General features: G+C 33.0%; 1 protein-coding gene across 1 annotated transcript in view; it reads right to left on the bottom strand.

Moving 5' to 3' along the window:
• The window catches only part of LOC115874693 (organic cation/carnitine transporter 7-like), a 39,140-nt gene extending 26,767 nt beyond the window's left edge, over positions 1–12,373 (bottom strand). Inside the window, exons 1-4 of the mRNA XM_030889931.1 lie at positions 12,233–12,373; positions 11,956–12,177; positions 5,127–5,289; positions 4,023–4,198 (exon numbers count right to left, since the gene is read on the bottom strand). Of these exons, the coding sequence (XP_030745791.1) occupies positions 4,023–4,198; positions 5,127–5,289; positions 11,956–12,177; positions 12,233–12,272 (601 nt within the window). The 5' untranslated portion in view covers positions 12,273–12,373. The remainder of the gene's footprint in view (positions 1–4,022; positions 4,199–5,126; positions 5,290–11,955; positions 12,178–12,232) is intronic.
• Between the last annotated feature and the right edge of the window lie 553 nt (positions 12,374–12,926).

The raw sequence follows: 12,926 nt of genomic DNA, 5'->3' as shown, positions 1-12,926 counted from the left end.
TTAATTTCAATGTACGCATTCAGAACATCAAAAGTAGTGTTAGTCATTTTCAAGTAGTAGAAAAAGTTAACAAACTTTTAACTTTTCCACTAATTATATTTCAAAATTTGCGAGGAATGTCATTTTAGCATTTGATTATCATCCGTCAAGAGAAATAATTGGAGGTGAGACATCAAAAGTTGATTGCTTTATAAACTAACTATTATGCTTTCTCTATGGATACAACTGACTATCGCAAGCTGTTGCTAGGATATTTTATTAATTTAAATTGTATTTTTTAGATATTATGAATGATCATAAACCATAGACAAATAAATAAAAAGAGACTGGCAAATTAAATGGCAAAGAGAGGGACAACGTTCCCGTAGCGCAACTCAGAACGCAAAATTTCGTTCTATTTATGTTGATCTGCGCATTGCGTCTATTGGGTCCACTATCTCATTCTAATATAACAAGAGAGAAAGAAGCAGCCATATAAAATGTAATTTCTAAATAGAAATTAGAACAATCGCCTTTCGTTTTCGTCATCATGAGAACCAAGATGACAACATCATGACAATTCGTTTGTTAATTTTTCTTTTCGTGATTTACCTTTTTTTCTAAACTCTCCATTTTGTTGACTTATGAATATGGATAGGGAACAAATTCCTTTGTTCCATATAGGTATTTATATTTTGTTACTTATAATTTTAGGTTAAACTATTTGTTATTTTATTTGCTGCAGGAGCCAGTATCATCTATTTTCTCATGCAATGGTACCCCCTTTCTCTGATAGATATGTTAAAGACACCCGGTAAAATAAAAGTAAGTAGTTATATTTATCATCTCATTAAGAAAAAAGTAGAAGTAGTAGTGTCAAAAAATATTTCGAACCTCTCTTAACATAACAAATTAATACAATTAATTTTTCTCATTTTTTGGGTAGGTAGTTTATAGCTGGTTTATAGTAACCAGAAACTTTATTAATATACCTATTTTACTTTTGTTTTAGGATTAAAACTGGACTTGAAAATGGGTCAGGGTCATGATTCTCGTAAAGTCTTCTTTGCTTGGATATTTACATTGTTATTGCAATTAGACAGTTTTTTAGAAAATTAGATTTTTAATGCCCTTTAAAAAATTGGCCGATCGTTTCCTGCAACAGTCAGTTCTTCTGCATTTAAAATTGGTAGGTGGGTGGAATAAACACTGTTATTTTTTGTTATTATATTATAAAAATTTTATTTATTTTTATGTATAAATAAATATGTTTATAAAACAGTACAATTAGAACTACAATACATTTGCAGTACAATTGCTTTTTTTATAATTTCCCTTATAATAGTAGTATACTTTCGTTCTGAAAAAAACTGCAAATTTTCACTTAACTGATTTATTCCCTACACCACGTTCCCTTTACGTGGTATAGGGGATAAATTAGTTTAAGTGAACATTTTCAGTTTCGGAATCAAAGAATACGATACTATTAATAATGGCTAATTTAAATTTTCGGCCAGCCAGAATGTGCGATAATGTCTTACGATACGTTTTATACCTACCTCTTTCTTTTTCATATAAAGCACACATAATAAAGAAAGATAGCAATAAAGACGTACGTCCTGCCATGGTCCTGCTAATTGGTTTCAAAATTGTTATTCTGAGTTGCGCTACGGGAACGCGGTCCCACTTTTTACCATGGGATTTGTCAGTCTCTTTTTATTTGTTTGTCTATGTCATAAACTAAAAAGTATAAAGTGTAATTGAAACCACTCATTTTTTCCCCTAATTGCGAGAAAATCGTAGAAGAACTATAGAAGAAAACCGTAAGAATTAGCGTAGAAGTTTGTTTCTCTAATTTGAATATAAGCATTCAGAACGTAAAAATTAGTAGTAGGAGTGGAAAAAGTTAACAAACTTTCAACTTTTCCACTAATTATACTTCAAAATTTGCTAGGACTGTCATTTTGGCCTTTGATTATCATCTGTCAAGAGAAAAATGTGGTTAGAAATCAAAAAGTTTGTTTTATAAGCTAAATATTAGGTTTTCTTTTGGGTTTTCTCTATGGATAAATCTGATTACCGCAAGCTGTTGCTAGATGGTTGCTAGGATATTCTATTAATTTTAATTGTGTTTTTAGACACTGAATGATTGTAAACTAAAATGTATAAAGTGTAATTGAAACCACCAATTTATTCCATTAATGGCGAGGTTCTGAATAAAGCTTTATGATTATATACTAGAGGTGGGTTGTGAAATCGCAGTCCGCTACTTTGTCACAGCTCCACCAACGTCGCAGTATGTGACTGCTCCAGTTCCAAGAAAATCGTAGTGACATTTCGGAGCAGTTTGCAAGTTTAGGATATCTGCGCTCATGAGTAGCAATAGGAGCAATAGCAGGCAATAGTGTAAATTCTGAAAATGCTCCTATCCCCGTCGCCCGGTCAGACTGTTCCAGTCACAGTCGTCGCAGGTCGCAGTCGACTGGAGCGTAGTATATTGATATATTCTGTGAACTGGAGCTGTTGGGAGTTTAGGAACAGGAAACGTAGCAGCGTTCCCTTTTTCTTTCATGAATCTAAATAGAATATTTATGTATTATATATTAATCAAAAACAGATGTTTTTCAAAAAGGTAATTTTTAACTTGTTAGTATGTTTATTTGTTAGTTAACTTTGTATGTGTTTTGTTGTATATCCTATCTTTTATTTGATCTTATACATTCATATAAGTTTTATTATTTATACCTATTTTTAAGCGGTCACTAATAAAGAATACAATAATAATAAAACCGGTCACTAATAAAGAATTTTTTGACAGTGGTTTCGACCATAAGTTTCGACTTTGAATTGAATATAACATTAAGTTTTTACTATGGGCGACCACTCTGTGAAAATGAACAGACTCTTTAAGATTTTTGTAGCAAAGTGCTTGGTACTTAGAAACACTCAAATTCTTCTTAATAGACTAAAAAAATATAGCAACATCTATCAAAGTATGACAAAAGAAAAATCAATATAAAAAAAATAAATAAATAAAAGAAATACCGTACAGCCGCGATTTTAAGAGCTCTAGGGGCCCGCAGCTCGGAAAAGTTCGAATCTTGTTCGTAAGGGCCCGGGAGGCTTGGGGCCCGTCGGTGACTTACCCCGATTGCACAGACGTTAAAATCGTCACTAGTATCGTATGACCGAAATAAAAACCTGCGTCCAGTTGGCTTGGAAATGACAATCGATAACATTCCCCATAAATTTTACATATAAAATGCCAGCGATCTTCATTTCATAGCTATCGCTGACGCCGTTTTTTTCGATCATACGATATGAATAAATAAAAACTAAACGATAAACGATGATGTTGCCTATCATAATCACACCTATAGTCCTGTACTTTTTTAGTAAATGCAACGAACGGTGCCGGACACCGAGTGCGATTTTTCGGAGCAATTAACCTATAAAACTACATTTTTAATTTATAGGTTAATTGCTCCGAAAAATCGCTGCTACTTGTCACAGTGCTTTTATTGGAGCAGTCGCAGAGCGTAGCAGCTCCACAAAAATCGCAGACTGGCCCACCTCTATATATACTACAACTCTATTCGTTACAAAAAATAGTTTTCCCAACTAGTTGCAGAAATAACTACCGTATGATCGAAAAAACGGTGGTCAGTTCGTTGGGAAATTACGATCGATAACATTTCCCAATTACATGACAGCGATCTTCATTTAGGGTTCCCAACTTGAGCATCGGCGATTCCGGGACAATTATTTTTAAGTTTTTAAATAATTGAAACAAAACATTAAATATTAGAAATTCAAATATATTATATGTAAATGTGATTTTTTTGGTCCCGGCCAAGGCAAAATTTTCGCCGGGACAAACTTTCTGATTCCTGGTTAATCCCGGTTAAACCGGGACGGTTGGGAACCCTATCTTCATTTCATAACCATCCAATAGCTTACGCTATCACCAAATAGCTCACGCTATTATTTTATTTCGATCATATTGCATTTAATCATTATTTAATTGACATTAAAAAACTTACCAATGAAATACCATTTAAACTGAATTTTAAGTGGCAAAATCGCCGATGCCAATAACGGCATGACTATACTGCCACTTGCGTATACAGATGCGAGTATCATTTGAACTTTACTGCGATATTTAGTACCATGGAACTCGTGCAAGTATGTGCTTAAACCTACGTAGGCACCGCCTGCTCTAAAAATCAATTGGTCCTGTGTTACATCCTGAATAAAATTTTAATAAAATAATCAAAATGTTTAGAGGAATAAATTAAAAGATATTAAAATAAAATCATCTTTTACTTGATGCTCGATGTGGAGATTGCATATTATAGAAACATTTTCATAGATATGCAGGGTAATTTAAATGTACAGGGTGTCAAAAAATACTGTATCTAATTTCGGTGGGTGATTCTACAGATAAAATAAAACAAAAAAGTTCCTATGAACATATGTCCTAAAATGCTTCCCGAAGACGTTACAGGCCTTGAAACGGTAAATAAAAATAATATATTTTGTTTACTTTTAAGAACATTAAAGAAGAGACACCGTAGTGACGCATCGAACGTTCGAGAACAATCGAGTTTCACTGGAATGGCGGCGTACATACGAGAACATTCTAATTCTTCTCTATGCACCTAATGATCTAATGGACTATTCGAGAACTGTTTAGCCGTGGGTATAACCGGAGGCCCGTGCAAAGAAGAGACCTGAGACAGAAGCAAACAGATCGGTCGACGCGTACAGTTGCCACGCTAAATTCAAAATAAATTCCTTTTAGATAAATAGTAAATAAGTTGTAAATTGTTCTTTAAGTAGTTTTATCGTTATTGTTTTGTTACTTAGTGTAAAATAAATTGTGTTTAAATAAATTAGACTTTCTATCCACACGGAACCGACGAAAAACGTTACAACTGATGTCAAGTGTGGTGTGTATGATAGAATAGAAAAATAATTAAGACTGACAATGGCTTCGAAAAAATTGCTGAAAGACTTGAAAGTGTCCGAGTTAAAATGCATATTGGAAGAGAGAGAGTGCGAGACAGATGGAAAAAAGTATTCTGCAAGCAAGGCTATGAGATGTTGGTGATGGAAAAAGGCAAACTATAAAAAAATATACTTACATGGCCCCCCCTAGAAATTTAAATGCAGACAAGAGATAGAAATTTGATGACAAACCAGCTCCAATCACGGCTAGAGATTCTATTATGTAACCATAGAGCATCACTTTCCTCCTTCCAAGCGTGTCAAGTAGAAAGCCCCAAACCAAACCGGTAGCAGCCATACCTTTAAAAGAAGTAAATGCAGTACAAAGTACACACCGCACCGGAATGCGGCATCGGCATCAGCATGAAAAACGGGCACATTAAAATTTTGATGCAATTTAATGTTATATATTGTGTTCTAGTGGACTGTGATTTTGATGATCTTTTAAGCAATTTGTAGCTAAATTATTTGTTTTTTTTAAAATCTCTTTCTAAATTAAAAAAAAAAGTTTACCCCAGTCAAAATAAACAAAAAAAAGGGGGTTAAATAACAATAATTCGCATAGAGCCGAAAATTGGTACAGGTCTTAAATACACTATTACAAATGATATCTGAAAAATCCCCACCCCTCCCACGTCTGCTAAAAAAAATATTCAAGGTCAAAAGTTAAAAATATGTGTTTCTGCTTTTTTTCTCCTAAACGGTAAGCGCTATCGCAAAAGTACTTTAAACAAATATTGTAGACCATTAAATTTTCTACAATAATGGTTCTTATACTTTTTTCTTACGAACCACCATTCCTGAGATATGGCGATTTCAAAAGTTGAAAAACTCATATTTTTCATAATATGCACCATAGAATAACTAACTGGAAGAAATGAAAACTCCTATGTTAAAGCCTGGAAACACGCGCTCGACGCGATCCAAGCGGGCTACTGGCAGAACTAAAAGTTCGCGCCATATTTTTAAATGGACCTTTACTGCCAGTTCATAAGTTTTTTACTTATATTTGGTAATTTCAATCTAGATTATGAACTTATTTGTAACAAAACATTTTACAAAATAAAAATAATGTATTTTGATACAAATAAATTAATAATTAGGTTGAAATTATCCCTGAAATTAGAATAAAACACGAAAAATTTGTAACTTGATTATTTTATTATAACATTGTTAATAAAATTACATATAACACATTCAACACTATACAAGTATATATAAAAGTTATCAGAATTTATACAATCAGTTATAAGTAATTATAAAAAAGGTTATAAATTATAAATAAATAATTCATTATATAAAAGACATATAGTTACCGTGAATATAATTTGGTATAACTTTAATCTCAACTTTAATGACCTATTCAAATAGAAACATCTTACAATTCACATTATATAATACACAAAGCCAAGGGACAAAATTGTTATTAAATCTATTCTCGATGACTCGAAGCATTTTTTTTTCAAATAAAACAGGACATATAGGGCTTATAAATAATACAAGGGTATAGAAAATATATAAATAAGTAAATACAAATATATTTTCAACCTAATGATTAATGATTATACTCGTTTAAATAAATAAATGATCTTTTTAAAATTACTTGTTTGTCTTTGCAAATTTGTATATTTAATATTTATCTAAAAGCGTACACTTACATAAATTACTGCACAACCTTTAAAATTAAGCTTTTAATATGTTATACAAATTCTTGATTCGATATAAATACACTTAAATAAAACTTTAAAATTAATGATCTTCCAAATTTCTGAGACAGCCATTTTGTTGAAAGAATTTGTTTTGATTATGAGAAATTTCATAAAAATTATCACAGGGATTAATTAATCTTATATATTAAACTACTTGGCTTTTAAATTTCACAATCCTATCGTCCAAAATACTCTAAATTCGCAAAAATCCGTAAAATATTCCCATAAAAACAAATCACAATTCACTTCCACTTCACAGAAACTGACAGACATTGCCAAATATGGAATGACGTTTATTTTTCAATTTATTTTACTGATCTAACTGATCCGGGTCACTTAGAAATTAAATTTTTATTAAATTATTTAATTATAATTGTTTCTGGCGAAAGCAACTTCATATCAATGTTTATTCATAGAGTAACAAAGCACATCACTGTTAAATTATCAACATTTTATATAAATATTTATATTTTTCAACTACTCCAACTACTCCAATTACTCCACAGAGAATCAAACGAATTGGTAATTAAGCTATACTCTGTGGATGACTTGATAAAATCATGATGAAATTAAAGTCCCTAGATGAATATCTAGGGACTTTAGATGAAATTTCTACGCAGCGCCATCTATCCCTCTACTGGCAGAAACTCCGCCGTGTTTCCAAAATTCAAATGGCAGTTTCATCCGCCTGATATGCACTTTGTATGCACACATTTCCGCACCACCTGTGAGGTAGTGTACTTGGCGCGTTTTTTTAACGTGGTTTCCCCTAGTCCACGATCTATTGTGTAAAAATTAAAAATTTTAATTTTAAAAAACGGTGCTCTTGGTAATGATTATAGTCGAACGGATTATTGTTGATTTTGGGAGAATTTTAATCTGAGTGGTAATCTTCAAATGATACTTCAACAGTAATGTCTGCGCAGACGTATTCAAAAAGATTGACTCTTCTCCACAAGTCATTATCACAAGTTAAATTCGCTTGCTTCTTGCTATATATGGTGCTCAAAAAAAAAAGATTCATAGACAAGTATAAATGATATTTAAGTTTTGTTAAAAATACTCGGAACAATAAAATGGTACAACTTTCTTGTCTTCCTCCAACATCTGCTTCTGCCGGTCAACACTTAGATCGTGTATACTATCAAGTTCAATTGTGGCTAGGCAATCAACTGAACCTAGAAGACTGGGGTTGGAAATTTATAGATAATACTTTGGAGCTGATTAAAACTCTACTTCCACCTGCTCCAGAAAAACTACTTAACACAATTTTTTGCAATTGCAAAAAGGGTTGTAGCGCAAACTGTGGTTGTAAAATAGTCATTACTGTTGAAGTATCATTTGCAGATTACCACTCAGATTAAAATTCTCCCAAAATCAACAATAATAGTCCGTTCGACTATAATCATTACCAAGAGCACCGTTTTTTAAAATTAAAATTTTTAATTTTTGCACAATAGATCGTGGACTAGGCCTACAGGGGAAACCACGTTAAAAAAACGTGCCAAGTACACTACCTCACAGGTGGTGCGGAAATGTGTGCATATTATGAAAAGTATGAGTTTTTCAACTTTTGCAATTGCCATATCTCAGGAATGGTGGTTCGTAAGAAAAAACTATAAGAACTATTATTGTAGAAAATTTAATGGTCTACAGTATTTGTTTAAGGTACTTTTGCGATAGCGCTTACCGTTTAGAAGAAAAAAAGCAGATATTTGTTTAAGGTACTTTTGCGATAGCGCTTACCGTTTAGAAGAAAAAAAGCAGAAAGACATATTTTTGACTTTTGACCTTGAATATTTTTTTTAGCAGACGTGGGAGGGGTGGGGATTTTTCAGATATCATTTATAATAGTGTATTTAAGACCTGTACGAATTTTCAGCTCTATGCTAATTATTGTTAATTGAAATGTCTATTTTGACTGGGATAGTTTCCATCAATCAATTATACAAAATACAAAATCATATAATACGGAAACACAAAATGTTGGTTAGGTATTTTGGTGAAAGTTTGGAACACCCTGTGGAATATGTTAAAAAAGCAAGGAATTTGAAAATAATTTTAACATCTAGGTGTTTTTTTCTATTTTTTGGGAGATTTTTTGAAGAAGACACTAACATTTTTGCGTATATTTCATTTTTAAACTATGCCTTTTAGTACGAGAGCTAGCAACGTCGGAAAAAAAAAGTATTTTAAGACGTCTGGCTCTTTGATATATCTTTGACTATGCTCTCTAGAACAGCATGCGGCCCGTCTGGCTACCGGTAATCGTTGCGTTCTCTACTGCGCATTGAAAGGAGATCCTATATTGTTATTAGTCCTTTAAATTCTAGTATTGAATATAAATCGAACATATCTCCATAGCGCAGTGCGTAGAGTTTCCGACCACGAACCGATGATTCAGAGTTCGAATCTGGGTCAGGGCAAAAACTTTTTTATTTTTTTTTCGTATATATTCTGATAGTAAATATTAAATTTTTTTTTTTGAATTACTAGAATTATTTAATACTTTACTATCAGAATATAAACGAAATTAAAATAAAAAAGTCTTTGCCCTGGCCCGGATTCGAACTCTAAATCATCGGTTCGTGGTTGGAAACTCTACGCACTGCGCTATGGAGACATGTTCGATTTATATTCAATACTAGAATTTATAGGACTAAATTAATAAAAAACATAGGATCTTGTTCCGATGCGCAGTAGTGAACGCGACGGGTATCGGTAGCCAGACGGGCCGCATGCTGTTCCAGAGAGCAGAGTAAAATATATATCAAAGAGCCAGACGTCTTAAAATACTTTATCTAAAACGTTGCTAGCTCTTAGACTATTTGCTTTTGGTTCTAGTCAACAGACCTATAAAATAATGTTTACGATTCATGTAATGTCACTGTCTTTGAAAAATCATATTATTATTGTCTGTAGGGCAATGACTCTAGCCGATATGGTTTTAAGTCCAAAATTTGATCTCTACAATGCTCAATTAAAGCAGCAATAGCCGCTACTTCAGAACTTTACCACCTTTACTAGAAACTCTACCATCTTTACTAGAGTAAATGTCAATAAATAATAATAATATGACTTTTCAATAACAGTGACATTACAAAATCAATAAACGCTATTTTATTTGTGTGTTGACGAGACCCAAAATCAATAATAAAAAAGCTGTAAATCTCCCCTAATAGCTCCCGTATATAGCATTTAACGCCTTGGGAGTAGCAAGGTAGCTTGCTATACTAGAGCCGTTCGGTATACAAGGAAGGTAATATAGGTGGCTAGCACTACGCTTCAACCGCCTATTATTACCTCAGGAATGTGAATCCTAAGTACTCATTTAAGGCTGAGTTGACCTAGGTACCCAAACTATTTTTATTTTAATAAAAATAGTCGGCTGATGCAATGCTGGGTGTGGGATTCGAACCCACTACCTTGAGATTGGTAGACGAAAGCCTGTACCTCTACGCCACCGGGCACCTACGCACTGTAAAACTGTCTTATTCAAAAACGAATATCTACAATAAAAATAAAGCTATTGAGATGAATCAAAAAACATCATCGAGAGAAGACATACCTAGATGACAAAATTATTCTTAAATTCCTTTAACATATTCCACAGAGTGTTTCAAATTTTCACCAAAATATCAACATTTTGTTTTCCCTTGTATAATTGACAAATGGAAACTTTTATTTTCAATTTTAGAAAGAGATACTAAAAAGTCAATTAATTTAGCTACAAAAAAAATCATCAAAACCGGTCCACTAGAACAAAATACCCAAGCAGCATTTGGACGTCGGGATAACGTTGTGTCATGCGACCAAACGTCGGGGCGCAACGTCGGCACAACCTCGTGCCAACCCTAGTCTGCACTAGTTTGGAGAATAATTTTTGGGTCGAAACGACGTTGGATACCGACGTTGGCTAGAAGCCTAATTTAGTACAAACTGCAACGTTGTTTAAAATCCTAATTCACAGAAATACAAAACTAATATGGCGTCTAAGCGCGTTTTATCCTAAATTGGGATAATTATAGTAAAAATATTATTTTTATGATTTAGTTAGAGACATAAGTCAGATGGCAGTCAAGGAAAACAAAACAAAGGTATTTAAGTGTGGAGGATGTTTGAAGATAATAATTATTGAAACACTTTAACCGACTCTGTAACTCGTTACCCAAGGCAAAAAAGTTAAACGCAAACAACTTTATTGATAAATGTATTGTTTCTACTTTGAAAAATACTAATGGGCCTTAAAATTAAAGAAGTTTCAAATATTTTCTTGAATTTTTTTTAGTAAAATGAGAATAATTTATTCGCAGTCGAAAAAATTGTTTCCGCGTGTTTTTTAGGGTCAAATATTTCAAGTTAATGTATTCAAAAAGCAGGAATTGCATTTTAGGAACGAAACATTTTCTTATTTAACAACATGGCGGCTTTCACTTTGTTGTTTTGGAGATTAAGATGGAGTAGTTCGAGTAGTCACATACTGAACTAATAAAGTCGCAGTTCGGCCTTAACAGGTAGTATACTAGTCGCAAGATTGCCTAATTTAGTCATCCTAAAGTCTAGCTTGTGCCGCCCTCTATAATCTAAATAAACGAGGGAGTGGATAAACTATCGGTAATATATGTCGATGTATATTTAAATTTAGTTTTATATGTACCTTTCTTATGTCCCATTTTAATTAAGTTGTTTTTTTATAAAAACAAAAACAGCACTGAACTGTCTGACTGAACAGAACAATGAAGTGAAAATTTAAGATTTAAGGTTATGGTTCAATACAGTTGCAAAAAGATAGTGACTCGACGTCCTACCAACGTAAGAATAAGGAAATCTAAACAACGTTGGAATTAGTAAAACAGACGACGTTTGCATAACGTTGGAATAGGTCCTGAAACTGATGTCGGAAAACTCTATATTGTCCAACGTTGTAACTACGTTGTCCGAATCACCTAAAGATCATTTAAGCAAAAAGGTTACAAGACAACGTTTATTCGACGTCGCAGAAGCTTCTACTTTGCTGTAGTACTAGTCCAACGTCGGCACAACGTTATAAAAACGTTTAAATTTATTTTAATACCTAAGGTAGGGAGCTAACTATTTTTTGTAACTAATCGAACGTTGTGTTTAGTAAACATGTGGTCGCAAGTCGTGAAAATGCTACTTGGGTATATTAAATTTTAAAATACATCAACATTTTAAGGTGCCCGTTTTTTGTGCCGGTGACTTATGTGCCGGTGACACATGAATATTTTGTACTTACCGAAAAAGGACATAGAGTTTAGCACACCCTTTTGGTAAGGTGTCATGTTGAGATCGCATGATGCTGCTGGTACGACAAATGATATTAGCAGAGCCTCAAAATGCAGCGTCCATCCTAAAGGTATAAACAGTAGCAACAGCACTATGTTAAACTTGCCAAAACCAGAGGCCGCTATCGCTGTTTGAAAATCGGCCGGTCCTGCCAAAATCATCTTTTCGTACTCTAAAAGTGAGAAATTTTTGTTTCTGTGCGCGAATATAATACATTTCGGTTCTACCTTTGATAGTATTTACATCTGATAACTTTTTATCAGACATTACAGTTTGGTTTTGGACTTAGTAACTAGATTTTTCTTTGTATTTGGGTTAACATATATATTTATAAAGAGTAAAGTGTTTGGAATATATTGCGTCAAACTCTAGGACTGTTAGTTTTTGAATTTGTGATATTTATGGCCTACCTACTATTTTTCAAATGTGTCTCGTTTTTGATGTTGAGTTTTGGAAAATTTTCATTCAAAGTATTTGTTCGGTATTTAATTCTTAAGTTAGAGGATTAACATTAATGTTTTAATATTTGAAGTTACTTTTTTTACTTAGAAATGCGCTCATTTGGGGGTAAGACATGTTGAATAAGATTTGTTAAAAATAGTAAAACGAACAAAACATATTACGTAGTGATATAGCTTAAGCCCACGGCCACACAGAAAGCGTTTTTTGCGTTTTTAGCGTGAAGCGTCTTGAGCGAGTAAAACAAAATAACAGGATTATATAGGAGTGGCCACACCAAAAACGTGTAGCCTTTGGCGTGTCTCGCAAAAAACGCAAATGAAAAAAATCAGTTTGTTTTCTGTAGTATCTTTAGCGTTTTCTAAGATGAGACCCCGTCATAGGCGGACGTTATAATTAATAATACAATAAAAATAAATTAAATAGTATGCATTTTTTTCATTTTAGGGTATTATCTAAAAA

This window comes from Sitophilus oryzae, unplaced genomic scaffold (assembly GCF_002938485.1).
Source record: "Sitophilus oryzae breed Bouriz unplaced genomic scaffold, Soryzae_2.0 scaffold_1018_pilon_pilon, whole genome shotgun sequence".
Lineage (NCBI taxonomy): Eukaryota > Metazoa > Arthropoda > Insecta > Coleoptera > Curculionidae > Sitophilus > Sitophilus oryzae.
This window is presented reverse-complemented; position numbering and strand designations above follow the sequence as displayed.